At 42.0% G+C, this 27,198-nt stretch overlaps 1 protein-coding gene across 4 annotated transcripts in view; it reads left to right on the forward strand.

The window, feature by feature from the left end:
* Nucleotides 1–23,258, forward strand: part of NFATC1 (nuclear factor of activated T cells 1) — a 108,898-nt gene extending 85,640 nt beyond the window's left edge. For all 4 annotated transcript variants that reach the window (XM_050308597.1, XM_050308619.1, XM_050308636.1 and 1 more), the window contains one exon: nucleotides 21,318–23,258. In XM_050308597.1, the coding sequence (XP_050164554.1) occupies nucleotides 21,318–21,367 (50 nt within the window). In that variant the 3' untranslated portion in view covers nucleotides 21,368–23,258. The remainder of the gene's footprint in view (nucleotides 1–21,317) is intronic.
* Nucleotides 23,259–27,198: the final 3,940 nt, after the last annotated feature.

Here is a 27,198-nt window from a genome sequence, read left to right on the forward strand (position 1 = left end):
GCTGAGTCGTTAACATTTGGGGCTTGGGTTGTAGGCGATGAGTACGGGAGGGCTGAAGTAATGCGTTCGAGTCAGACCTTCAGTGGGCTTGCATGTCTGGGTTGGAGGGGTATCCTGTTACACAAAACCACACACCCACGGGGATAGTGTTTTGCTGTTTCTAGTGGGTTTGATGAATTGGGTCTCCCAGGAGACCCACCAGAAGAAAGCCCCCAGAAGCGCAGATGACCAGACTAGGTGTTCCTCCTGGTTTTCTCCAGCCCCAGGTGTGCAGTTGCCTGTAGGGCAGACCTGCCTACCTCTTAGCTGCGTTATGCTGTGAAATATAGCAGGGAACTTTGCTTTCTTTCAACATCAGCACTTGGATTTCCAGGGAGTCTCAGACTTTCAAAGAAGTGTCCACTTCCTTCAGAGAAGTCTGAAGGTGGCTTCAGCCCCATTCAGTGATGGCAGACACTGGCAGAGGGAGCAGGAGGTTGACCAAGCGATAGGAAAGCTGCAGAAAGCAGTATTTTTAGTGCTAAAAAACCAGCTTTGCTTGGTGTGCATCTGCACACACACCTTCATGTTAATGTTTGGAGTCAGTAAGTGTTCATCTGAAGCTGCATTGCTCCCCCTCTTTCCAGCCAAGAGCTGCTTGGCACGGCAGCCCCGCCGGTGGCTGTGCAGTTCATTGGGGAAGAAGTCTCTGTTGACTCCCATGCCTGATTCATTCTTCTATTTCCGTATTAATGGCTGTTGGCATTGCTATTTCAAATGGTAAAGGTTTTGTTGGTTGTTTTCTGTAAGTTTTCCCTGGTAGTTGGAAGAGAAGAAGTTGCTGTATCTGAGCCTTGGCAACATTTACATCTGCTTTTAAGCCTGGAGCATTGCCAAGGAAAATACATGGTTTGCAGAAGCTTCGTGAGAAAGCTTTGTCCCGATGCAAATTATTTTAGGAATATGTTGTTTGTTTGAATTGTTTCTGCTGAGCTGAGCAATGTTAGCTGGTCAGGTGTGGCCTCGTGCCTCCTGTATGGCCTCCATGCTCCCGTGTCCTGAACCCCTTCTGGCAAAACACTGCGGGGGAAGTTGTGGTAGCAGGCCCCTCCTCTCGAGGGAGCACAGTATCACACAGACCCCCGCTGCGTCCCGGCAGAGCTGGGCCGGAGCAAGCTGCCAGCAAACACATACGTGTCAGAGGAAGCACTCTCATGAGCAGACTGCCTGACTTCACGGACGGCACTCGTGGTGAGGCACTGGCAAGCTGCTGGATCCCCAAGCTGTGGAGGGCCTGCCTCTGCTCCCACTTAAGTCAATAACACCATTCCCTTCGGGTTTGTTGGGAACGGGACCAAGCGCGTGGCTGGTAGTTCAAGTGCACATAATAGCTGCATTCATGGAAACCTGGTCCCTGATAGGCAGAGAGGGAAATCCCTAGCAGATTTCTGCACGGCACCACTGTTTCATCTGTGTCTGCTGGGCAGCTGGGGGCTTGGTCAGGGGCCTGATAGTGTCTTGACCATTGCTGCTGAGAGCAGGCTGCTTGATAACCTGGCTCCAGGTCTTTCCTCTTCTCCGAGGAGCTAACGCTGATTGCAACCAAAGGGGGGCACAGGCTTTCCACAACAGGCTTATCTCCAGGCAGGGAGGAAGCTTATGAAAAAAAGCAGACCTTCAAAATGTTCCCCTCCTCCTCTGTCGCTGAGGAAGTCTGCAAAGTCTGGGCATTGAAAATACCTGGGAACAATCGGTGAGTAAGAAATACAGTAGGGAAAACTGTGGTCCTGTTCTTCATTGGCTAGCCTGGATGGGTTTGTAAGTAAACCAGGAGCTGGACCAGCCCTCTGCCTACTTTATAGGCCTCACTTTGTCTGTAAGTTTTCTACATTTTGCATGCTGTGAAGTCTACTGCAAGACAAACAGCAGAAAGCCAAGTGAGATCGTGCTGCAAGTGTGTCAAAACTCCAAGCTGCAATGTTCCTGAACGAGTAAATTGCAATATGAGTGCTTGAACAATCTTGAAAAAGCAATGCTACAGGCACTGCACAACATCTCTCTGGAAGGGCCACCAGAGATGGAGGTGGCTGCTCTACTCGAGACCCTGAGCTCCTACTTTGAAATAGTTCTCAGGGATTTATTTCTTGTTTTTTTCTTCCACATAGAGAGTATGAGGGAAGAACTCATTACAAGCGAAAAAGAAGCAAAACTAATCCTAGGGCAGAAAGTACCATCAACCACAGAGAGAAGACTATGCTTTTTGCATCAGTGGGCAAACATGGTGGCAATGGCTGCTTCAGAGAACTTTCCAGAAAATGTCTCACTATTTCTGGAAACCCATGCTGGACCTTTAGAGGTCAGACAAGCACACTATAATCTGTTTAAACCATAGACTCACAACTGCATGAACTGTGTCAGATCACCACTTGGAAGTAACCTGTGAACCTCCATTGTTACCAGACAGACTGCTGCTTTCTGCCCTGTTCAGCACATAGTTAGAGTCGTAGAGATAAAGGTGACCATCACCTTTTTGTTTAGAGGGTTCAGACTTACCTTTCACGCTATTTCAATGGTAAAACTAAAGTCTTAAAGAGGAACCAGCAGTGCTGAAGTCAAGGAAAGGTTTGCCAGAAGGTTATGCTAATGCAAAAGCATCTTCTTGCAGTATTTTAGTAGCTAATTTACAAGTCCAGAGATAGCTGCAGCCCTCAGCTGAGTTGGTCTGTGCTTGCTGGCAGAGGCAGATCTGTGTTGCAGGACTCCAGGACCCCCAGCCAAAGCAGGGGCTCTGCATGGGGCTGCTCCATGTAGAGGATTCAGCACATTTAAAGGTTTGGGAAACTTACTGAAAAAAACCAGAAGCTTTTTCATGAAGCTGTAGCACAGTTAGCAAGCATTTTAAAGTTTCAGACTTGGAGTATGGCTGTGAAACTACCTGGTGGTGTAATTAGAGTGAGAAAAGGCTTGAGAAAAAGAGAAATGAGAGAAAGGTTAAATATAGCATCCCCATTTTAAAAAAAAAAAAAAAAAAAAGTAAAAATGAAAAAAATGAATTCTGGAAGAACAGAGGAAAGGATGAGTGTGAGTGTGAGAGAGAGGAGTTTGTCTAAAAATGAAATGGTAGAAATGATTGGTAATAGCCCAGGATTTGACTGCCATGGAAAAGTGTGCCTAAAGAATACGTCACTTTGCCCAAAAATAATTTAAGTATAGAGAAAAATTAGAGGAGCTGATGAAATGAGCAACATGATTATTAAATTTGCGTAGATATGAGGAGGGAGTGTAGAGGAGCCCATCTGTCTGTATCGATCTGCAGTGAAGTGGCTGCACTGCCTGCAGGTGGAAAGTTTTGGTGGCCCAGCTCCATTGGGGCAGGACCCTCAAATAACCCCATGACTTATTTCTGTGTTGTATTGACAAGTTCTCTAAGGGACAAAGAAAGGGCTTCAGTGCTAGCACCGGGAGTAGAAAGCTTCCATAGGGAGCCCAAAAGACCCTCAGAAATGTGGTGGAAATTAAGGGGGTGGGAAGTGCTCTCTGAATAAATACACTCCCATCACCTGAACTTCCTGAGAAATTTTCATATCAGTTTTAAGACTCTCGGCGTAAGAGGGCATTCAGTAAAAATTAGAAAAATAATATATTATCCATTGACTTTTCCCCAGTTGGAAGCTACCCAGAAAAAGTAGTGCTAGAAGGAGTAGAAGTGATCAGACCTTGACAAGGCAGAGGAGGATTTGTAAAAACTCACTTTCAAGGTTACACAATTGAATAATAAAACAGGAAATCCCTTTACTTTGCAAGTCTCGAAAGATGGCATTCAAGTTACATTTAGGATATGATCCAAATGCCATGAAAATTTTTTCCATCAACTTCGATGGATGTTCTAAAACAGGATGTGTTAAATCAGGGGAAATATTAACAGACTTGCAAGTAAATTAACAGAAGATTCACAACAGATTATGAATCACTGTATTAAAGAATCAATTAGAGTCAGCTATTTACATAAAGGCAGAGTAGTAGCAAAAAAAAATTTTGAACTAGGAAAAATTGGAACATCTGCTGAAGTTTCCAAAGCTATATTTAATATTATCTTAGGAAAAGCACCTGGACTGAATGGTGTCTCATCAAAAATTTTAAGTGTTTCCAGACCAAAAACACTTTTGAGAAAAAAAATCATCTGCTAAAGTAAAAGAGAAAACTTCTCCCTAATTCGTTCCCTTCCACTGAATTCTGTTACAGGGAATATCACCATCTTAAACCAGAGCACCTTCTGCTCCCATGAACTAGTTTGTTGGAAGAAAGGACTACCCTTGCATAACAAACTGTAGGATAGACTTTATTATTATAAGGAATATTTTAGATTCAACACTTAGCACAGAGGAGAGTACAAAAAGTGAGCAGACTTTGGTAGAGATGCCAGATTTCCTGCCAAGAAATCTAAAAATGGATGGGCCATTCCTTTGGTTGTTAGGTGAATATTTGGAAAAAGTAATCTGGTTTTGAAATTTGAAGCAACGTTACTGTCTGTCTTTATTTTAGTGAGGAAGGTGGTCAGATAGAGGACTTTCTGTGTCTCGTGGTGGGAGTTTTGACCCTAAAAATGGCCAGCCAGCCAGAAATCAGCCAGATGTATACCTAATATTTCAGGGCTATATTTATGGTTTCTCTGATGATGAAATCTAGATTTCTGCAACGACCAACGCAATTTCTTTACTGTTAGTCAAGACCTTATTTCAGGGAGGAGCTGGCAGATGCTTGTGATGCCAGATGAGGCTGTATCATGCTTTCTGTCATGCATGGTCCCCTGAGGGATATGGCCACCACCTCCCTGTGCCTATTTTTGGAAAAATGTCAGTGTTCAGAAAGTTGTTTGAAGACAGATTTACATTTCATATGAAAAACTTTCATCAAGGGGAAGCACCACTGAAGGGGGAAACCCCCATACCTTGTGACACTAAATGATTGTGAGATTTCTTTGTTAAGTTGCCTAGGTGGGAATATTTCTCATGGTATGGGAAAGACATCTAGATTTTACATTGCTACTGCACAGTGAAAATCTTAGAGGGGAGAACTTTAGGTTATTCTTGATAGAAACAGCTAGAGTAAGTCAATATAAATCCATCTAGGTGTAGTGCAACTGCACTGATTTCTACCTGTTCAGACCCAAAACCAGTTTATTTGAGATTGAATATATTAGCTGCAGGGACAATCCTTTTAGCTACACCCTTCCTTCAGGTTACCCCACTTTTAAGTACTAGCAGACATTTCTGTGTATCTTTTCCTTTACAGACTTTTATTTCTATTATGCATCTGTGTCTCACATGCCAATGGAAATCAGGAAAGGAAATTAATTTGTATGAATGGACTTCATAAATTTCCTGATTTACCAGTAATGAAATCCTGGTTTGCAGAATGAGGAATAATAGGGCTTTTCCAAAATATCTTAATCCCTGGCTATGATTAGTGGCATAAAATGAACCATTCTTTCCTACGTGTCTAAAGTCCAAGTTGTGCTCCATGTGATATTCTTTCCAGTCTCATGTCAGTAAATAATTGCCATGCTGCTCTTTAGTCTGTCTCTGACCTTCGCTTTGCTCTCCTTTCTTGAACAAAAGCTGGGAATTGTGGCAGATTGATCTCCTTCTGAGATCTGATCTAGTCTAGTGTGAAAGGAAAGTTCATTAATCCTACTCCCAAATTCCTTAACCAGTTTACCATAAATGTACTACTCCATGAGCATATGTCAGCACAGCCATAACAGTGCTTAAAACGGGATTAGACAATACTTCATGTTTTCTAACTACTTCTACTTTTGCAGGAATACAAATTCACTCTCTTCGTATTGTCAAGGGTGATTTTTTGGTTAAAAAAATGTTTTAATTAGTTTTGGTTTATGAGTTTAGGCTAGAATATTGTCTAGTCTATCTAAACTTGGTCAATTTGTGTAATTACCTAAACATGAACTAAAAATGGTTCATGTTTTAAGGAGCCTCTTTTGGGGATGTGAAGAACCAAGTAGCTTTACATGATCTTGTTTTAACAATTAAAAATTGGCACCTAAGCTGTGTACTCAAACAAAGGGAGGAATTTTAGGCCCACAGAAATGGTTTAAAATCTAGAAAAGAAAAACCACATGCTGCTACTAAATCCCTGTTTATGGTTTTCCACTATTCTCTAGAAAGGGGATAGAGCTCTAGGATCAAACTTCACCCACATGCATATGCACTCAAACCAACACACTGAAGTAAACACAGAAACATGCTTGTCCTCTCTGACTAGTCTGCTGAGAAGAAGTATGACTTCTCTGCTGACATCAGAGAAGTCTCGCATACTCCAAAATTCAGGCAAAATAAGAGAACAGATCTATTTGCCTTTTTTGCATATCAACATTAAAACATTTCAAATGATCTTTTGGGAATAATGAGCAAAATAGGGTGATTACAGTGCGGTGACTGATGTTTTCTGTCAAGTCATCAGACCAGTACATTGTGCATTTGTAGACCACCTTTACATATCTGCCTGTGTTTCATAAGAACTTGATGCAAAGCCCATTGAAGTGAGGAGGAATTTTTCTGTTGTCTTCTATGCTCTTTGGATCAGACTCCAACTCACAATCACGATAACCTCCATCTCACAATCACTTAATGCTCTTTAAAAAAGTCCTATGTTGAAAACAAATAATACATTAAAATCTCTAATATTGGGTGGAAATTTCAGGACCCAAAAGTTGATGCAGCCACAAGTTATAGTTCCTGAAGTAACTGTGGAAGATTCTATTACATTATTATGTTAAGGTTAATGGCACATATAATAATCCGAAATGCTGCCTGTATTGTTCAAGTAGTGTGACTGACTGGTGGCATTTTAAGAACCCTCACTTTGGTTGCTGGGATGTGCTGATATTTAAAGCAGTATGTGTGTTGATTTCAAGGAATCTCAAGGAGATCTCAGTGTGTTCTTGCACACAAGTATATTTTGTGTGAGTGCACCACGTCCATTTTGGAAGTCTTGAGTTGCTGTACTCGTGTGGTCTGTAATGAGACTATGACAACACTGCACGATATGTCCTTCACAGAAAACAGGGTAATTTCAACAGTTTTCCACTCTCAGTGGTGTTTTTCTCAAAAGAGCGGGCCTTCTTTATGTGTGCGAAGATTTCTGTTGCAGCACTCCATAGATAGCCATGACAAAGGGAAAGCATGAAAGTTTCTACGTCAGAACATTCATCGTTTCTTATCTGGCCCTCGGAGACATTAGCTAATCGAGGCACGATACTCCATACAATAGGACAAGTGCTGTAAAGCTGCTTCTGTTATCCCAGCAAACATGGAGACTTATCATTCTCATGGCCATTTTACAGGATTTGTTTTCTTCTGACAACAATATCCACAGCCTATGGTGCTATCGACTCCAACAATGAATCTGATGCTGGCTCTGTGTATTATCGTCTCTCTAATAACTGTCTTTTTTTTTTTTTTTTTTCCCCATCCCGTTTGTGAGAATTTCTCCCCTGGAGCTCTTCTCTATCAGGCCCCTGCAGCTGCTGTTATTTTAGATATGGCAGGAAGTAGGTACCGGAAAACAGCAAGAGCTCACAGCACTCAGAAAAATCTAGAAATTCCTCTGATTTACCCCAGGCCCTGGCTCCAATCAAAGCTGGTTGAAAAAAGAAAATGAAAAGGGAGAGAGGAGGTGTTGGCAGAGGGGAAGGCCCAAGCAGACAACTGGGCTGTGTGTGTCAGGAAGGAGAGTTTCAGCCATCGCCTCCTGTGGGGTACTGGGGAGTTGCTCGACACGGCCATGTGGACAGGGAGTGCTTGGCTGGGAGCAGTGTTCCATGCTGCTGGCAAGGCACAGCTGGGGCCAGCACCTTCCCTCAACAGACAAGAAAACCTCTTTTTGTCTCCCCAGGGACATGCTTTTCTAAAAACCCATCCCTTTGTCACGTTCTCCCCTCTCGTGTCTGGTGTGCGCCTAAAGCAGATCAGCTTTCCTGGTCGTCCGGCAGCTCCTGTAAATGCTTTTAGCAGCACTTAGCGAAGGGTGCCAGCCAAAGACACTGGTGGAAAGTCACTGCAACAGGAAACTTACATCACTACTACTATTATTATTATTTTTTTTACTACCACTATTATTTTTATTATAATTTTACAGCTCAGATGGGATACTTCTTAATCTGCTCAGGAAAGACATTTTTAGTCCCTTTGAGTACTTTTTAAATCAGACTGACTCTGGAGGTGACTTCTGAAAGAAAAGATAAAAAGAAGAAATTATAAAAACACCTCCAAACCTTTCAGTTCGGCAAGCAGTTTAGAAAAAAAGACACCGCCATCCCCATACACAAAGATGTACGCAGAGAAGATACTACCTTTAGAATTGGTTTTAGTAAAGAAATCTTCCTCTTTGACACAGCAGATAAGGAGGAAGATGTCCACCCACAGACATCTCGCACTATTAGCGACCTAGTTAACATCTGTAAATGTTTTAAGGAAAGAAATTACACTTTGAGACATTTCTTTTTTAATTACAGGCTCCAGATGAGATTTGTTAGAGCAGGGAAATGTATCCCATAGCGACTGATGTCAATAGCAAGCAGTCCCTAAAGCCAGCCAGGATTGGGAAAGCCATGCTGTTTGCTGCTCTTGGCACTGCTCCCTGCTTTCACAATGTCAAACTTAGAACTGCCTTTATATGCACTTTCCATTTTTTTTTCCACAGTAGCTGTTGCCAGCAAGCTGTAAACTACCGTATATCACTCAGATTTAAGAACCTAAACTTTAAAACAAATTAAACTCTTGTTGACATTGTAGTAAAAATCAGAATCGAACTGAACAGCTCAGTAAAATTGCACTTCAATTATTTTATGGATTTAAGATTGTTTTCTAGGATTCCCAGACTCCCAATACAGCAGAGTTATTTCCTCTTGGCAGATGTCTGGAAAAAAAAAATTCATTGAATGGATGAAATTATGTGGCAGACACTGGGTTGAAGCCTAAAGGGAGGAAATGGTGTCTCCCCAGCACCTGTAAATATTTGCGCTGTGTCTTGACCAGGAGAGACTTTCGTCCATACTTCAAAAAAAAATTTTCAAGGTTTTTATTTTGTGAGTTTTAAAGAAAATAGAATTTTCATCTGTCAAAAACCAGTTCCTAGCTAGGTGTTTATGTGGGTTTGAACGAGAATGGCAAACACAGATCTGACCCACCCTTTAGAAGCACGTCCAAATGCAGGTAAATGCATGCAGCGCACCAGTGTTCCCAGTTCCTGGCCTCTTCTTATCTTTCATTTCCCTGCTTAGCAGTTAATGATGGGTATTCTTTTTATAATTCTCTCTCCTTTTTTTCCTATTCTGTAAAGTGGAAACAAAGGTTTCCATCTGATTAATTGCCAGGTTTCCATTCTTTTTAATGTTTCCTCTCAAAACAGTTTGGGATGAAAGTATTTCAGAAATTTGTGTAGACGGAAGCTACTGGAGATAATAATTTGTTTCATGGAACTATGTTTTACAGAAGGTGTGGTTGCACAAGAAGGGCTGTTGTGTGGAGCAAACAACAATCAACTTGCACAGCCTTTCATCAAAACCTTTGTGTTTTTTCTCTTATCCCATCGTTGGAATGTCCTTGATGTCCCTAAAGCCCCATCCTGGAAAGCATTGGGTTTACAGGGTGTTCAGCAAGAGCTGACCCTTGCTGGGTTGCTCCTGTCACGAGATTACTTCTGAAGATAGAGCAGGATATTGCACATTTGCGTGCCCACAGCTAGGTCCTGGGGTCTGCATGCTCTGGCTAATCTTCCTGGGGAGCAGGAAGCTGCCTGCCCCTTCAAGCAATGTGTAGCTGTGTGGATTTTCCAAAGCTCCTGTGTTAGGTTCCGTGCATTCACCTCCTGGTCTGAATTGGCTGACTTGACCTGGCTGAATCTCATATAAGCAGCCAGTTTTCTTCGTTGTAGCATTAATAAATTTTTTAAAGCTCTTCTTGAATTACTGTTAAAGTTCTTCCACTCATTTTGTTGCCCAGAGCACCTCTCAAAAGTCCAGGCCAACTCCTACTAGAGTTTGGATGTGCTGCAAGATCAGAGCCTGGGCCACGGAAGCACCCTGTCATTTCTCAGCTATTGAGAAGCAAGGGATTTGGAGTCCAGGTTCTCAAAAGAGGCAGAAAAGAAGCCTGTTGCACATTGAGAGTGGTGGTTTGGGAAGTGTAATGCAAACATTTTGAATAAAATTTCAGATCCTTAAGTGTGTTTGAGAGATGAGTGTTGCATGCCTGCTCTCAAGTGCCTTTTTCCTTGTTCTGTAGTGCTGGCAGCAGGTTTACAGGCTTCATTCTTGAGGCGGAATAAATTTCCTCTCTAGTCAAGAGCACTGAGCTTCAGCAGGGTTCTTGTGTCAAGCACTGAGCTGCAAGGAGGAAGGTTTTGTCTTCCCTGAGAGGCTGGCTGCGATTCTTACGGAATTCTTGCAACTGTATCTGGTGTTTTACTGTTGACATTGTTCTGTCAGTCCAGCCTAAGCTTGAGCCCTTCTGCAGCTAGACACAGCATGTGGGAGAGTGGAAAAGAGGAAGAGACATTTTGCTGTGTTTGCAGCTCTGTCGCACTGGGACCATGTACAAATAAGAGTATTCTTCCAGCTGCTATAATTTGAGATGCTTGCTATAGGCAGTTCTAGCATCCAAGGAGTCCAGCAACTGTCTGGACGCAGTGGCTTTCACATCCACGTCTCTGCATTGGTCACAGCACCTACTAACACTCACCTGGTGGTTCCCCCACCATGGCCCAGGTTGCATTGGTATGTCTCCAGCGTGGATCCACTAAATCAGCCTTCGTTTCAAACCTTCTCAGCCAAACTGGATGAGAGTTGTGTTACGAAAAGGTCTTTACCTGGTTAGTGTGGTGCAAAACCAATGCAAGAGTGTCATTAACCACTGCCAGTGCTCTTGTCCAAGGAGCTGTGGCAGAGAGGACATGCATTCCTCTTTGAACTGCAGTGTTCTCCAGCAACAGATGCTGCTGTGGTTTGAAAGAACTGTGGCATTACATACAGCTCACATTATGGTGGTGACCAGGTCATCATGCCACAAGCAAATTTATTGCATGATGGTTTTTTTATTGCATCTGTTTTTTTGCAGGCTGTTTGCAGCTGCCAGTTCAGGTTCCCAGAGTCAACCCTTCATCTGTGCCCACTACTGAAGATTAGCAGCTGTGTTCCATCACCTAAGGATTTCCCCCAGCTAGCGTGACCTTTCCCAGCCTAGTCCCCAGCAGGCTCATAGGTGGATTTCTTTTCCCTTATCAAACACATAAAAGTTTTATTAGCTCCACCCAGCCTTTCTCTTCTATCCAACAGCATGTGGGCACTCACTGAGTCATCTTATGACAATCATTTTATCTGCATGAGCAAAACTCCTGAGAATTAGAGATTACCAAACAAGGCTCAACCTTCACCACAGCCTAGGTGTGGATGTGGTCACTCCCTGAAGCAGCTCATAGGCACATCTTCTGTGGTATAGGCAGCAGCATCCTAGTGTTGTTCCTGCTTCAGTGCCCTCTTTGGTAGGTGATGTGAATAATAGCACCGTTTTTTTCCATTTAGCGCACACTTTGCTGATGAAAAGGCTTATAAAAGAAAGAGGTCTGGGTGGTGGTGATGATAATATGGCAAGTTTAAAAAAAAAACCACCACTAAACCAAAAGCAAACCGTTCTTGCTCAGAAGATGATCAGATAGAACTTGTTTTAACCTTGTCTCCAGGACACTTCAAGTGTTGAGGCTATGTTACTCCTACTAAAGTCCATCAGAGTTTGAAGCTGGTTGAGTAGAAGAAGAGTTGAGTCGCTTGGCTCTGTCATGGAAAGAAAAGAGCACTCAGCAAATATTGTAGTGTGCCCCAAGGTGCTTTTTTTCTTTCCCCTATTCATTATTCTGTTGCTTTATTTGATATGCCCAGCTGCACACGAGCTGGTTTTTTTTATGAACACCAGTGCAAGGTGGCTCATTTTGGAGGATTCCAGATGATCACTAGGGGCCACACTATTATTACATAAAGTCAATTAAAGAGCATACGTGCACATCCTATTGATTTGATTTAGAACTAACGAAAGCTTCAGTAATGTGCAATTACAAGAAACTTAATGACCCCGTTATATTGAATGCAACTTCTGTGGCACCTAATATACTTTGATGAATTGCTCATTATGTGCAATGTTGGAAAAGCTTCTAAAAAGATTAATAATTGTATAATCGATAAAAAAATTCAGTCTTATTTGGCTTTTTTTTAAACTCTGAAAGCAGTATGCTATGGAGATTATGGACCCTCCCTTGCTCTGTTTTCTTCCCCCAGAATTTATTTTTTTTCTAAAGCTAATCTGTCACTTTTCCAGCATGTGGAGAAAGCCCTTCCTGTGTTATGTGGAAAGGCCTGGCCTGATGCAGATTGCTGTGTGAGATGCTAAGGGTTGGTATCAGCTGCCCACAGAAATCACCAGTGCTTGGCTGGATTGTGTGCACGCAGGATGCTCCTTTGGCAGGGTATGAAGTCCCCAAATAGCAACCTTCAGGCTCAGAGCTTTGCAACATGGTCCAGACTCACTCCGCTCTCCCATTCGCTGCTTGTAAACATTGGGAGCTGCCAGCCCTTGGGATCATCAGGTGGGCTTTAACCTTGCTCTTCTAACCATAGGATGCTTTGAGGCCCTCATGTCTCAAGTGTTGTCCATCCTGTAGCTGACTAGTAGTTGCTGTGAGGTACAGCAAACCTTGAGGGATGGGATCAGGAATATGAGAGTAAAAAGGAAAAAGAGGAAGTTTAATTTTGGTTACACTCATGATTTAATAAATGCTGCCAGAGATGTCTGGAGGCTAAAAAATAGGCAAATGCAGAAGTGCTTTAAATTTATTTCAGTTTTGAATCCAGTCTCATCATCCTTCAGGGCATGATTCATAAGTTCTGAATGCCGGGGTCTAGCAGTACTATTTCATTGTTGGGCATTAGACTGAAAAGTAGAACTCCTCACCAGGATCAATTTGCATTATTGTATTGCTTATGGCAGAGGCAGATTTCTGTTGTCTCTGGTAAAGCCGTGCATGGTGTTCCTCACTTCTTCCTGATTGGTGCCCACAAAGCTTCCAGCAGTGTCGACCTCAGGTTTTGGCTGCCTTAGGTAGCATTTGTGTAGTTTTTCTGTCATGTGGAAATTTTGTGTAAAACGAAAAATATGTCTGTTTTGTTTCCCTTACAGATGCTCTTAAGAACGTAAACACATCATTTTGGTTAAAATGTGGTTTATTTGTCCTTTTCCCAGCCTTATCCTCACACATATGTGTATGTGTGTGTCAAACGTGGCTTGCATCATAGCAGGGCAGATCCTGCAGCCTCTGCGCAACCCAAATCCCCATCCCTCCAGGCAAGGTTGGCCTCAGTGAGGGCTACTTTAAATTCCTTTTGATTCTCTGATTCTTTGGTAAGAAGGGTAAATCAGGTTCAGTGCAGTCACTCTCAGACTGAGAGTAGAAACAAGCTGAAGTTTAGACCCCAGTGTGTTGGGAATCACTCCGGCTCTGCTGATTTCCTGCACTAATTTCCAGCAGCCAGTGAATTCATCCCTAAGTCTTTTCAGAGCAAGAGACACAGGGCTTTTGCAGGGCTGCATATGGAAGAGATGAAAAAAATCCAAACCCAGGAGTTTTGGTGTGATAGGATGGGACTCATTTAGTCTGGGCACCTCGTCAAGAGTCCCAGTTAAATTGCTGCCGCACAGTGCTGTCATCGCACTTCAAGGAACTTTTCCCATTAGCCCTCCTCAGCACAGCTGCTGTGGGAGATTTTGGATTAGTTGGGCTTGTTGAGCTAAATAAGGCAGAGGGTAAAGCAGGTAGGAAAATGACTCCATGTTAATGGCTGTCATGCACAACAATACCATCCATCGCGCCAAGCTGACGTTCTTATGGGAGGATCATGTTTTATTAAAACCTGCTAGTTGTTGTCACTCACTTGCTCCACTGTCCTATTCGCTGTCTCCAAAAATAGCATGCCCTGTGGTGGTGGTGGCTTATTATGATTAAACAGACAAAAATAAGTTTAAGGTTTAAACACATCCAGGACACCTGAGGAAATACAAGATCTGACTTCTTTATGGAGCATGTGAAGTTACATTTTCCATTGCTTCAGGAGAGTCGTTTTGTTTGGTTTTTAATTCAGTAAACTTTAATGTGATCTATAGTTTTGCATTACGGTCTGGCACCTCAGGAATTTGTATCACCATTTTCTGGTGTTTTATCTCACTCACAGGACAATACTTACTAGCTTTGAAAAAGACAGCTCTACTTTTTTCAGTGATTTGAGTCATAATTCTATTTTTTTTGTTGCAGTTTTCATATGTCAGAAAGGAATTATGCCTATTAATAGTGAGGAAGTAGATACCCTGATAAAAACGGTAGGATTTTAATCATGGGATGGAGTTTATACCAGGAGCCTAATTTCTTTACTTGCTCTATATGTGTCTATATTTAGTCATTTTTCTCTTAAAATAAAATCTGTTCATGGAGACAAGAAAAACATTTTTTCCCTCCTGTTCTGTTTCCTCTGCATTCACTTGCAACTTTGAATTCCTCTTCACTGAGGCTAATACGTGGCATTTCATCTGAAATGAAGTACATACAAGAGCCTGATGGAGCAAGATACAGCATCATTGCTGGTGAAAAAATCTGAGGGCAGTAATTATAGACAGCAAAGTGAACATCATACTACAAAGCATTACTACAGGTAGCATGACTTCAGCATCAAACTCGTATACTCGCTCCAGGGCTCTGTGTCCCTGTCTCTGTTCATATGTTGAATAGCAACAGCAGAAATTTAGAGCACTTGTTAGTACATCTACGCTGTGTAATGAGCTATGTGGTGAGATCCCTGACCTGGATATCGCTGTAGTTGTACCTATGTAAGGCTTGACCTGAGCTAGTGAATTCTGCCAGAAGGCAAAAACGATGAGCCAAACCAAGGCAGTTTTGCTTTCAGGACTGCTACTCTTTCTGGAGGTTGCTCAGACCTTCCACAAACCTTCTGGAGGTTGTAACACAGAAGCTGTATAGTCTGACCAGTGTCAAACATATTCCAAACAGGGTATCCAAACATGGCACTGCACTGCTTGGGCAGTTACACCCATCTGAAAGATGAAGTGTTATTGTCTGGATGCAGCCGAATCTGAGCATAATTTAGCACAGGCTTTCCACACATGCACCTTGAAAGATGCAGCTGGTATTACTTGTATTTTCCAAGCCACGTGAACCAGTCAGAGCAGGTTGCTTTTGTTCATTTTCGTCACGAGAGCGTTACGGCATCTCAGCTTCCGTCTTCGGTTCTCCTCCATGGTAGGGGCAGTGGTCCCCAGCGGACACAGGTGGACATGAAGTAACAAGCAAAGGTTGTTTAGTTAGCTGTGGATAGAAAATTGATGTGACCCTGAATGCCTAGATGTCTTGGGGCATACCATGTCGCACTGCCTAGTGGTAAGGAAAACAAAAACCATCCTGAAGGAACCGAGCTGATGCCATCGCTACTTACGGGGGAACAGGGACATCCGAATCACGTGGTGTCAGCTCAGCGCATAACCTCTCAGTGCCCATTTGCTTCAACTCTGTCACACCCCTTAAAGAGTGGGGAGCCACAAAGCTCTCTTGCAGAAGAGAAGCGTGCGGTGGTAAAGGGGCACAGCAGTAAATGCAGCCCAGAGTTCTGCTGCTCAGCCTTTCTGGGCCCCTGTTGAAGTGGATGGAAGTCACTGGAAAGATGGTCTTTGACTTCCACTGCCTTTGGTATGTGAAGTGTGAGGAGACAGCAGCTTAACCCAGCCAGAAACTGGAGACTTAATGTTACTGCTTACAAAGTGAACAGAGATGGGATATGTTTTCAAACTGATATCGTTCCCCCCCCAAAACTGTAGACTCAGCCCTTTATAATTGTGGGTTTGACCATGGCTTTCATTCACATTCCATTTTTTCAGATTCTTGGGAACAGTCATCTTTAGGAGTATGAAGTCTTCCAACCTCTCTTATTTGTATCCCCAAAAAGCTCCCCAGCTGGGGAAACCCCATGCATGTGCCCTCTCCCTACTCCCTGCACCACTGACCTTGTAACTTCTTTGATCTGAGAGGGATCAGTCTCTGAGCTGGAAGGCAGAACTTGTCTTAGAACAGTACTTTATTAAGACAAAAGGCCACATTGTTATCCATATTAGTAGTCAGATGCAAGAAAAGAAGAAATCTGCAGAAATTTAAAGTTTTGCCAGTTGATGGAATCCACGTACAGCCACTAAATGTTAAAAATATTCCATTTCCTATGAAGTTCACATCTATATATGGAACCCACATTTGTTCAGATATATCTGGTTGTCCTGTTCCGTGCAGAAACCCAAACTGTTGCATTGGTAAGACACTGATTTTGCTAATTAGTAAGGCAAAAAATTCCATTGCAAGGGCATTTCAAAGCAAAATTAAATACAAGAAGAAAAAAACTACTTATTAAACTAAAATGTGGTGTAACAGCTCACCACATCCTGCTACCGTGGCATCTGCTGTTTAGCAAAGGAAAGGTTCCTCTTTCAGAAGTCTTGACAGGTAGAGAGGTCACATGTTACCTGCATTTCTCAGCATTATTATTTTTTGACTTTTCTGTCAGTGGAAAAGCTGAACATGACAATGGAAAATACCAGTTGAAAGAAGGCATTGTGGGGAACTGTAGGTGTTAGCTATGAAAGCGACAGTGGCCTCCCACCCCAAAGCCAGCAGAAAAACAGTGAAAAAAAAAAATCTGATGACAAAGGCACTGTAAATTGTAGTACTCAGCTGTTTGATCTGATAGGGATCAACCTATTGCTGTAAGGGAAATGTTGTGCTACTCCAGGCATTGAAGATTAAACATCTTGCATGCTATTCTAGATCTGCTGCTAAGCTGTATGTAGGGCCTGCAACAAGCCAGGTAATTAGTTGGATCTCATCTGTCCTGTTTATAAAATGGGTCTTTTCAGGTACTCAGGGTATGTTGTTTTAAAAATGAGTGTAGAGGCTTTGCAACCTTCCTTTGAAGAATGTTGTGCTTATTCAAAGCCCAGCTACTCCTGGAATGGTACTACAGACATGAATGGATGCATATCCAAGCAGCAGCAGAATCAAAGAACAGCATTTGCTTTAGGAGTGAAACTCAAACTCAGGCCAAAATACTGCTTGCACTGAACACTGCTGTTCTGTGGAGCACAAACAATCTTCTTGTAATAGTAACAGGTTTAGAAGTCAGAACTGGAGCGTTCAAGACAGCAAACAGCAGAATCTCCTTAAGTATATAATAAATATTCTGTTAGAAAGGTGGAAACTAAGAGAAAAATGTCAATTATTTTATCTGCACAAACAGTATATCTTGCTTCTCTGGAAAGTTCTCCGGTGGTCCTACAGGACCAAGTGAAGCCCTGAGGATACCAAGGGAAAGGAGTGGAATAGATGGCAAAGGAGATAGTGAACAGGGAACAGTCAGCTCATTCACGTGACACATAAATTAAGAAACAAATTTAAAACAAAAAAAAAAACCATGCTTTTTCCACCATGCACTTTTTCCATCCATAAGCTGTGGAAGCCATTGCTATAGAAAATCTTGAACGCCAAAACAAGTTCAAAAGGTTATTAGAAGACTTCATGAAAGAAAGTCCATCAAAGTTCACTAGAAACAAGGATGCAGACCTCCTCTGGCTCACAAAGACCCCCAGCAGAGTAAAGGTGTACCAGAGAAAGCATCACTGGAGGTGTACTGGTTCCTAAGCTCTTTCCCAAAGAACTGACTACTGGCCATTGTGGTAGTTGTGACACTAGTGTGGATGGGCATCACACAGGTGATGCGTTAGCAGAACCATACTTCAGTAACAGAATGTTTGATTTGCTGTTGGGAAGGACAGTCTTGGGTCAACCTACAACAAGAATATTAATGTTTTCCTAAGAAAACAAAAAAATCAGTTTGGAGTCAAACAAAACATTCCAAGGCATTCCATTTGATGCAAAATAAAACATTTCCTAACATGCAGCAAAAATATTAATACGTTTTGGAGTATTGAAAGAAGAAAATTTTCCAGAAATTAAAAATAAACAGTGTTGAGAGTTCCTTCATGGGAGTGCTGGACCATGCAGGAGGATCCTTCTAGCTGAACCCAGCAAGCGTCACCCAGCACACTTCATGTGCGCTTGCCTCCTGGTTTTCCCCTGTTCCCACCCACCAAAGGGTTTTCCTTCCAGCCTCAGGTGCCTCAGGCGGGCAGTGAGGGAAAGCCCGCTCTCAGCACACTTCCCCTTTCAGCTCTTGTGTTTAGTGCTCTCTGCAAGATCGGCTGTGCTGCCGGATCACGTATTGCCCCACCTGGACCTTTTGCCTGCACCCTTGTCCCTCTCGGCAGGCTTTTTCCACCACATTATTGGGAATTTTTTGCATTTTTGGCATTGCAGTGGCTAAAAGGGAACAAGCAACAGTGAAATAAAGAGATACGTGTCTGAGCCATGCTGTCCATGGACCACTGTGGATGAGAGAGACGCTGAATGTCCTCTTGGTGTTTTTGATTGTGAGATTCAGTGGCAATCTTGGGTTGAGGTTCAGTTGTTTCCCAAGTCCATGGAGACATTGTCTAGTGACTATTTTGAACAGATGTCAAATGTTGTTACATGAGGACACTGGACTTACTTGTCAAGGTAGCAGAAGTCCACCTCTGTTGAGAAAGTAACATACAATAAAAAAAAAGGCAATAAACTGTTGTGAGATGATAACAAAATTACAAGTAATTTCAGCTGGAGACAGACTGATTTAGCTGCTGAGAGTTGGAGAGAGTGTGACTGCAGGAGCGTCATGGTCTCATGGCCTGAGCCAAGGCAGGTGGGTTCCCAGCTGAAAGGAAAAGTCACGTCATATCTAGGGTAAGTCATGTGTCCTAGAGCGTTTGAGTAACAGAGGATCAGCTGAGGGTACCTAGCATGATTGGAAAGGGCAGCCTGTGAGTTTCTAAGATGATTTTGGAGATGAACCTTTGGCTATTAGACTCTCATGTCATCAAGTTGCTTCCAAAATATCTTTACTAGATGCTTTAATAGGGGAAAGCATGGGCGGGCAGGCTGAGGCTCTTGCTTTTGAAAGTTTTATTGAAAGAAGAATCAAACAAGAGTATCTCAGCATATGTTGTAGCATTAGTCTGAGATTCAAGATGCCATAGTGCTAATCCTGGTTGAGATGGGGAGGTCCCTCATGTTTCCACTTCCCTGTCCACATCTGTGAAATACCAGTGATATTTATGTTCACATTACAGAAGCACCATAAGGATTCATTGTTTAATGTTTCTAAGCACCAACTAACTGTACAAAGAGTGGCAGTAGCCTTTACTAGTATCTTATTTGATGTAACAGAAACTTTGAGGGTAAGTTAGCAAAACTATGACACTGCCTGACCCATATGAGGATTTGTTTTCATTGTCACATCTAACACCAAGATATTGCTGTGTGGGTTTGCTGCATACCCAATATTGTTTTGAGAAGTTTATCACAGAAACTATCTTTACAAAAGCATAATGGAAAAATCATCCCACAGAAGTGTGCTGTTTGCATTGAAGGTAGAGACTCAGTCCCAAAAGCAGTCCGAAGTCACGACATAAATGAATGGGGTGGCACTTCCTGCTATGTTTGGAAGCATGCAGAGCAGTCTTTGCCACAGTGCAGGGCTTGCTGCTTGAATTTGGCTTTTCTGTTTGGTAGTATTGAAGATGAACTTCTCGGCAATCTCAAGTGAAAGAACTGCTTTGTCTTCACAGCTCATTTCCATATCTCTTAATTTGCTTCTGTAAATAGGTAGTTATAGATGCAATTGATATGTCCTTTCCAAAATATGGTGTGCATATCCATTGGTATATTTGGTTTTGGTGACTAGGACCTGTGACACAAATTGACTGATTCATGTGCTACAATTATGAAGTGAGCAATAGGTCTGAACATTAAAAAAAAAAAAAAAAAGAAGCCAAAAAACTAACAACAAACAAAACAAAACAAAACAATCAAACAAGTCATAAAAACCAATCAAGTCATAAACCCCAACACCCAACAAACCCAATTGACTGCTTCAGGAAGTTGGTTTTAGACAGGCTTTGGTCTTTTCCAGTAAACACATGAAGTTATCTGGATTGCTGTGAACAGCAGCCCACAAGGAAAGGAAAGTGCGGGCTTTTCCGTGGTGCTTCCATGACGTGGGCATGTGTTTCCCACTCCCAGCAATGTTAGGGAAACTCAGAAGCTGTGATAGCCCTACTGATGGCATTTTGTCTATCTCTGTGTAAATCAGGTGGTGGCAGTTGCTGTAGGGAGGTGGAGTGGAAATAAAAGGGATGTTGTGTAGTCCACTGTCGATGACCTTTGCCAGGTTCAGTCATTTCCTGTCCATCTGCCAAAAATCACATGGACATAATTGGAGTGTGGGAAACTGTATTGCTTGATGATCTTCAGGGGAGGGGGAAAAGAATGAAAGAAGAACTTGTGAATAAGGAAAAAAAACACTTTATCGGTGGAGATGCAGTCTGACTGGCTGATGCTGAGATAGCAAACCTTTTTTATTCTTTCCCTAGACTCTTGCCAAGAGTTTAACTTGTTTGTCCCTCTTGTCTGTTTGTGTGGATAGAAGTGAAGTGTGCATGTCCACGTGTGTTGGTCACCACAAAAGGAGGGTATTTGAACATGTTACCACCTCCAGGGAATGGGCAAGCACTCAGCAGTTTCCTCTCTTCTTTTTTTTTTTTTTTTTTTTCCCTAAATCAACCCACGGTGGAAAAAATCAGCATGTGAAGTTGTATTCTATCTAGGCACTGCAGCTGCACATAGCCAGGTTTGGTGATTGGCAGCCTTCTGCCACCATTACCTACCACGGCTTACATACTTTCCAAATGGCTCTTTTTAAGGAAGGAGCAGATTATTCTAAGATCTTCTGTTGTTCTCTTGGTTTTAAATTTCTGAGCCAGTTCTAGAGCAAATGAAATGTTTTATCTGTAAGTGATTTGAAATGTGAAGTACGGATCCAGGAGGCTGCTGTTCTTGTGATGGCTGGTTTTACATGGTATTTAGCATGTTAATAACCTTGGTTAATCCTGCTGGTTTTGCGCTGTGATCAGCCTGTACAAGCTACCTCGTGATGTTACACTTACTCTTCAGAGCTGTACTGAAACTGTCAAGGAACGAATGCAGGTTCGGAGGGGGGGGTGCTGTGTACTGAAGAGACCTGCCTGCAGCAGTGGGATGTTAATTGATTCCTTTTCTCTTGTCTTCTTTCTTTGCAGTAAATGAAATTATAAGGAATGACCTTTCCAGTACCAATGTCCATTCATAGCTTTCAGTGTGGGCTTAGCATGAAATACAGACTTTTGACTTAGCTGGTGTGTCAGCTCGAGTACAGAGATACCGAATAAACTGAAGACGTTGCCTGGTACCACTCTGACCTTCCACCATACTGAATGTCAGGAACTGAAGATTTACCTCTTGCTTACAAAGAAGTAGCTCCTCAGCTTCAACTGATGAAACAGCTTTTTCAAAGAAAATCATCTCAAAAGAGAGAAGAGGGAGTACGCTCCGGGATGGCTCATTTCATGGGACAAAACTAGGAAACTCAGCAAAATCTGAGCGCTTCTTCCCAGTGCTGATCTTTTTGGCATGGCACCGCTGGAATACAGCCCTGGAAGTGCCTTATTTTACCAGGTTGTGGCATCAGGGCATTTTTAATAAGCTTTGAATTTGCTACCATTAAAAGTGTTGGTAGATGCAGAAACTACAGAGCTTGAATTCCTGAGAGTGATATTGGAAAAAAAAAAGGAGGACTCTGCAGCAGAGTAGGGAGAGCAGTCCCAACTCCAGTAAGACATGTTTATGAATTCCAGAATTTCTTCAGCTTTTCCTCTGCTGTAATGTACAGCCTATTGCCTTATTCTCAGTGCATTTCAAAAGCCTCATGATTCGTCATCATCTCAGCTTTCTTTTGCATATTGTCTTTGTTACGTGCTAATGAATCATAGGGTTATTAGTAGTAGCATGGTAAGATTTTGATTTTAATCCAGCTTCTGTCATAGCACAAGTGAGTTGAATAGCACAAAATAAAAAGGTTGATGGACAAAAAATTGATATCTATCTTTTTACATGATAGATGAATGTGTATGCATGTACATACATACTAGTATATATGCATATATTTATATATGACAAATAATATAGATGATTGCCTGATAAGGGCACTGAATTTAGCAATAATTTCAATTTCTGAGAATGCATTTCAAATCCACAACAAATATTTCAGCTACTTTTTTTGAGGGTTTGTTGCACCTAAAGCAGGTATGCATTTTCTTTCCTCACGCAGTTAAGCAAGCACTTTAGATAGGCAAGAAGGATGCATACAAGATACATGTTATTTACCAAATGTCGAAATATGAATTGTAGTAACTGTAAATACCATTATGGAAGAGTGTAAAATATTTGTTCAGTTATAATGTTATTATTCCGCAGAAGCCTTATAACTCTCTGCTACGTTTGAAAAAGGATATTACCAAAAAAAACACCAAGGTTTAATATGCGGCGCTGTATAGTGTGTTTTCAGATTAGCTAATGTTTCTGGAGCTACAGGTAGGCATGTAGTGTAGCCTTTAACATTGTATTTTTTACAATCAACTGCTTATTATATAACTAGTAACAACCTATTATTTCATATAACCAAAAAAAAATAAATAAAACAAAACTAAAATAAAATAGCATGACTTTAAATTAAAAATGTTTAACATTAATATTGTGCCTTAGGAATCTGTGCCCCCTCCTGGAAACACACCTGAACTACACCCCCGAGCTGGGGTGGCTCCTTAACCCTGATGCAATGAAGACTGAACAGGTTTCACAAAAAAGTGAAATCCTCCGAAGCGTTTTAAAACATTATTCTGTATAATTATGTCTTACTTTCTTTAGGGAAAAAATTGAAAGCCATATTTGTCACATTTGCACATTACTGTGAAGACATGAGAATATAATATGGCTCTGTGTACATAGTATGCTGTTATTGGTCCTTACGATAGTCTGTATTCCTCACTTGTTTAATCCCAGTTATTTACCCTGTATTTAGCATTGTAGACGTTGCATGAAACGTTTCTTATAGACTGCCATATGAAAAATTTAAAAGCCTGACAGATGTCAGCTTGACTTGTAGCTAGAAAATAGAACTAATAAAGCAACATGTTTTGCTGGAAGCTAGTCTTAGAGTGGTTCATTTTATGTTATTTTGGAAAATCTTTCTTTCTCATAAAAAATTGCATTTTTAGATTATATACGTATATCTATCTCTCCATCTCTTCTCTGTGAAGCTGATTGCATTCTGCTAATATAACCATCTTAGTATGGAAGCAAAGTCTCTTGTCAACAGACTCTTCTTCATTTCCCCACTGCATTTACAGACATTGCTGCCAAGAAGAGAAAATGATATATGATATAATCCTCAGATTTAATTCTCTCAGTATTTCAGAAATGTCAATAAACTGTGCATGGAGGTTATTTGGTTATGCCAAAGCATTTTTTTTATTCCTATACATAAATACCTTGGGTGAGGCTTTAACCGTACAGGACAATATACACATACAGAGGCACATCCTCCACGGGTTCACATTTCAGCAGTAATTTCATCAAACTTTTCAACTGTATGGTTTGGATATGTTGCACCTCCTTCGTTCTTATTTTTATTTTCCTCTTTAAGCTATTTTTGGAAAGGAAAAACAAACAAAAAAAAGACAGACCCCAACCTGTTACTTTTAAGCCTGGATAATGGAAAGTTATGCATCTCTTGTATATGTATTCATAAAATAAAAACAAAAGCAGAAATATTTTCTGTATGAGACTGCTATCTTGTTTCTGTACGTGTGTTATGGTTGTTGCTGTCAGTTTAGGAAAATGGTTTTCATCAACCCTTTTTGAAAAAAAAGCAAAACCAAAGAGCCACAACACACTGAACTTGGAGCATAGTCTTAATAGGTGCATTCAAAAATACCTTTGCCAGGGATGATTCTGACTATTAGAAAGAGCCCTCTGGATGAATTTTAAGTGGTGAAACAAACTGCCTTATTAATCATGCAACTAAGTACTTGCATCTGTGTATGTTGCTTGGACAGCAGTTTCTTTTGCTCTCCCTGGAACCATTTCTGAAATAGGTGGGATACAAAGGGTAGGCTTTGGATCTCTGGTCTTCAGTGCTGGTAGATAGAAGAGACATTTTTGTTAGGGTGGAGGCTTTGGTAGCCCTGCAAAGGCAGAGTTGCCCATAGGCTGGCAGAAAGGGGATGGCTTGCCACTGGCCCATACATGTGATTGATGGATCTGATCTGTATGATATGTTCTGCTCCCTGAATCCCCTTGCTGCTCTGCCCCAAAGGAGAAGGGGCAAAGGGAGGATGTCAGCTTAGTTAAAGCTGGGCTGAACACAGGTTTGGGTTTCTAGTCACCTCCTCAGGTGGTGAATCTGTATGTACCAACATCTGACACCTGATGGGCCAAATCATACAGAAAGGAGAAAACCTGAGCTGATTTGATTTTTCAGAACAAAAGGCAAGTTGGAAAGTATATAAGTATGCCTTCCACAGAGTTTATGTGAGCATTTAAACACCTTTCAAAACTTCCTCAAGAAGAAGGAGCCAAATATGGATTAAAGCCTTTACTGCAAGAAGACCTTGCTCTGCATTGCGTTTGTCTTCCTGTGAGTATGAGGTGTCACTCCCTGCTCAGTCCATCACACCTGCCTTCCCTGGGGCTGCTACCCAACTCCTTGCCATTTAAGGAGAGGCAGGTGCTCCAAGCCCATCCAAACCCAGATAACGGTCTGCTTTTCAGAGGTCAGTCAAAGCAGCTCTTTCTCTGCTTCCCACTCTGGAGGGTGGAGATAGTGATATTTGTGCCTTATGTGGACAGCACGAGCTGTATTGTTGGTGAGGTTCCTGGAAAGAGGAAAATACTGAAAACTGGGTCACAAATTCACAGTGTCTCCTGGAGACCATGGCATTTTGTACCAAAGCTGGTCACAGACTGAATTCATCCAAGCAAAATACTTCAGTCATTGTGCTACCTTGCTTCCTCTGATCTTCCTTTCCTTCTCATTTCTACACATCCCTCCCTCAAAGCACAGCAGATCCAAGCATGGCTACATTAACCCCATCTTGACCAGACTTCTTCAGGCAAAAATAGGCTTCAAGAAACTCCTAAGTGACTACTTTCATTCATAAGCAAAGCAGAAGGTGAGTCTCATACATCCATCTGGTACTATTTGACTAAATAGCCTTGCTGGAGTCATGCCCTTGAGATTTTTCCTTTCCAGCTGAAAATGGTACATTTTAAGGAGTTAAGTTTCTTGGACAGAGTTGTACTACCTTGAAGCTAAGCTTTCCTTCACCATGTATGTAATTTTATTGCATTCATCACTGTAAATCTATTGAATTTGTCTCAGTAAAAATAAAACAAAATCCCTCTCATCAAGTATATTACAGAGGAGTGTTAAGGTCAATGGCGTAAGATTTTTTTGGTTTCTGTAGCTCTTTTTTAAATAAATGGTCTAATTTCACGTTATAAGCATGATTGGATTGTTCATCAAACTAAATCGAGTCCTGACTTCTCCACCTTTGCATACACTTGCCCAATATGAAGGCCAGGCTTTTGCCTGTTTTAGTTTGCCCATACAATTTCCTTTCTTAATAAGTTAAAGTTTTTCTTCTTTGCACTTCTTTCAAAAAAAAAAAATGTTTTGATTCTCTTCAGGTAGCCAAATAATTTGTTCTGAGCAGATCAGTTACAAATTCTCATTCTGTTGGCTTTAATTACAGGTCGTCCTTGATTCCAAAACTAGCTTTTTTTTGGCCAAAGAGACCGTCTTTTTGTACTGTGAAAGCTTGTAGCATTTTAATAATTCAGAAGATTGTGTTTTCAGGATTTAAGGTGACTGGTAGTACACATGGAACTTGCCATCACCAATGGGCACATTAGCTTTTGTCATTTAAACTGAAAATTGCTGACTCTGGTGTTTCCTCAGCTACTTTCAGGGACAGACAACCCACAAGCCACTCTTTGCAGATGTGGCAAATTCATTTTCAGTCATTTTAGGAAATCCCTTTTTTTTCAGCTTGGGGAGAGAGTTTCCAAAAATGCCGTCAGCATCAGTTTCCAGCACCTCTTCTGAATTAGTTTCACACCGACAGCTCCTGTCCCCATCCTCCTTCCAGCGCTGCTGATGGAAAGCTTATGGGTCAAAAGTAACAGAGCAAACGCTGACAGTGGGTACCTGTGGCAGAGCTGCCCTAGCCCAGGGCTTGCTTTCAGCCTGATGGCCAGCTTACTGAATTTGCTGGTCCCTAGTTGCTCCAGTAGGAGCAGCCAGCCAGCCGGGCAGTTGTGCACCACACACGCAGCTGTTTTAGACATCTCCCTTGGCCATCGCTCCCCTGCCTGGCCATGAGTGCCCTGCACGTGCCACTGAGGACACCACATGCCCACAATGCTGAAGGTATTTGTAAGCAAACCTTTGGCACACAAAGTGAGCAGGGGTTTGCCTCTGCTGGCTTCCCCACGGGGATTTCAGCAAACTCCAGGATCATCCCTCACCCACCAGCGGACAGGCTGGTCGGGATAGGGGTGCAGGGGCTTGCTGACTGAGAGGGCCTTTGGCACGCTGGGAGGTCCCAGGAGAACAGCCTCTGCATTTTATAAGCATTTTTAGGCCCTGCACTGGCAAAGTTTACAAACTCTATTCTGGGGTGCAAAATCTCCAAGAACACACACGGTAGGGGGTCCCAAAACTCAGTGTGATGGTGTTCCCATCCAGCCACGGGACATTGCAGTGACACCAGCTTCATGGTACTAGGGGAGAACAGAGACCTCTGGGCCTCACCAGAAAATATTTCAGTGCTTGGCAGGAACCTTTTAACTGCAAAGTTTGAGGTTTTTCTGGTCTGTTTTGTTTTGGGTTTTAATAGGAAAAATGACATTTCCTCCAACTTGAAATCTTTTGCTCAGCTTACTTTCTTTGGGTTTTTTCTTTAATTTTTTGCTTAGAAAATACAAACCATGTATTATTTTGGATCAGGTTGATCCAAAATGTACTTTCTTTCCCAAATCTCTGGGACAGGCTTCTTTCTCTGACGGTGACTCCCCCTCCAC

The sequence above is a fragment of the Myiozetetes cayanensis genome, unplaced genomic scaffold (genome assembly GCF_022539395.1).
Source record: "Myiozetetes cayanensis isolate MyiCay16 unplaced genomic scaffold, myiCay2020 scf1, whole genome shotgun sequence".
Taxonomy (NCBI): Eukaryota; Metazoa; Chordata; class Aves; order Passeriformes; family Tyrannidae; genus Myiozetetes; species Myiozetetes cayanensis.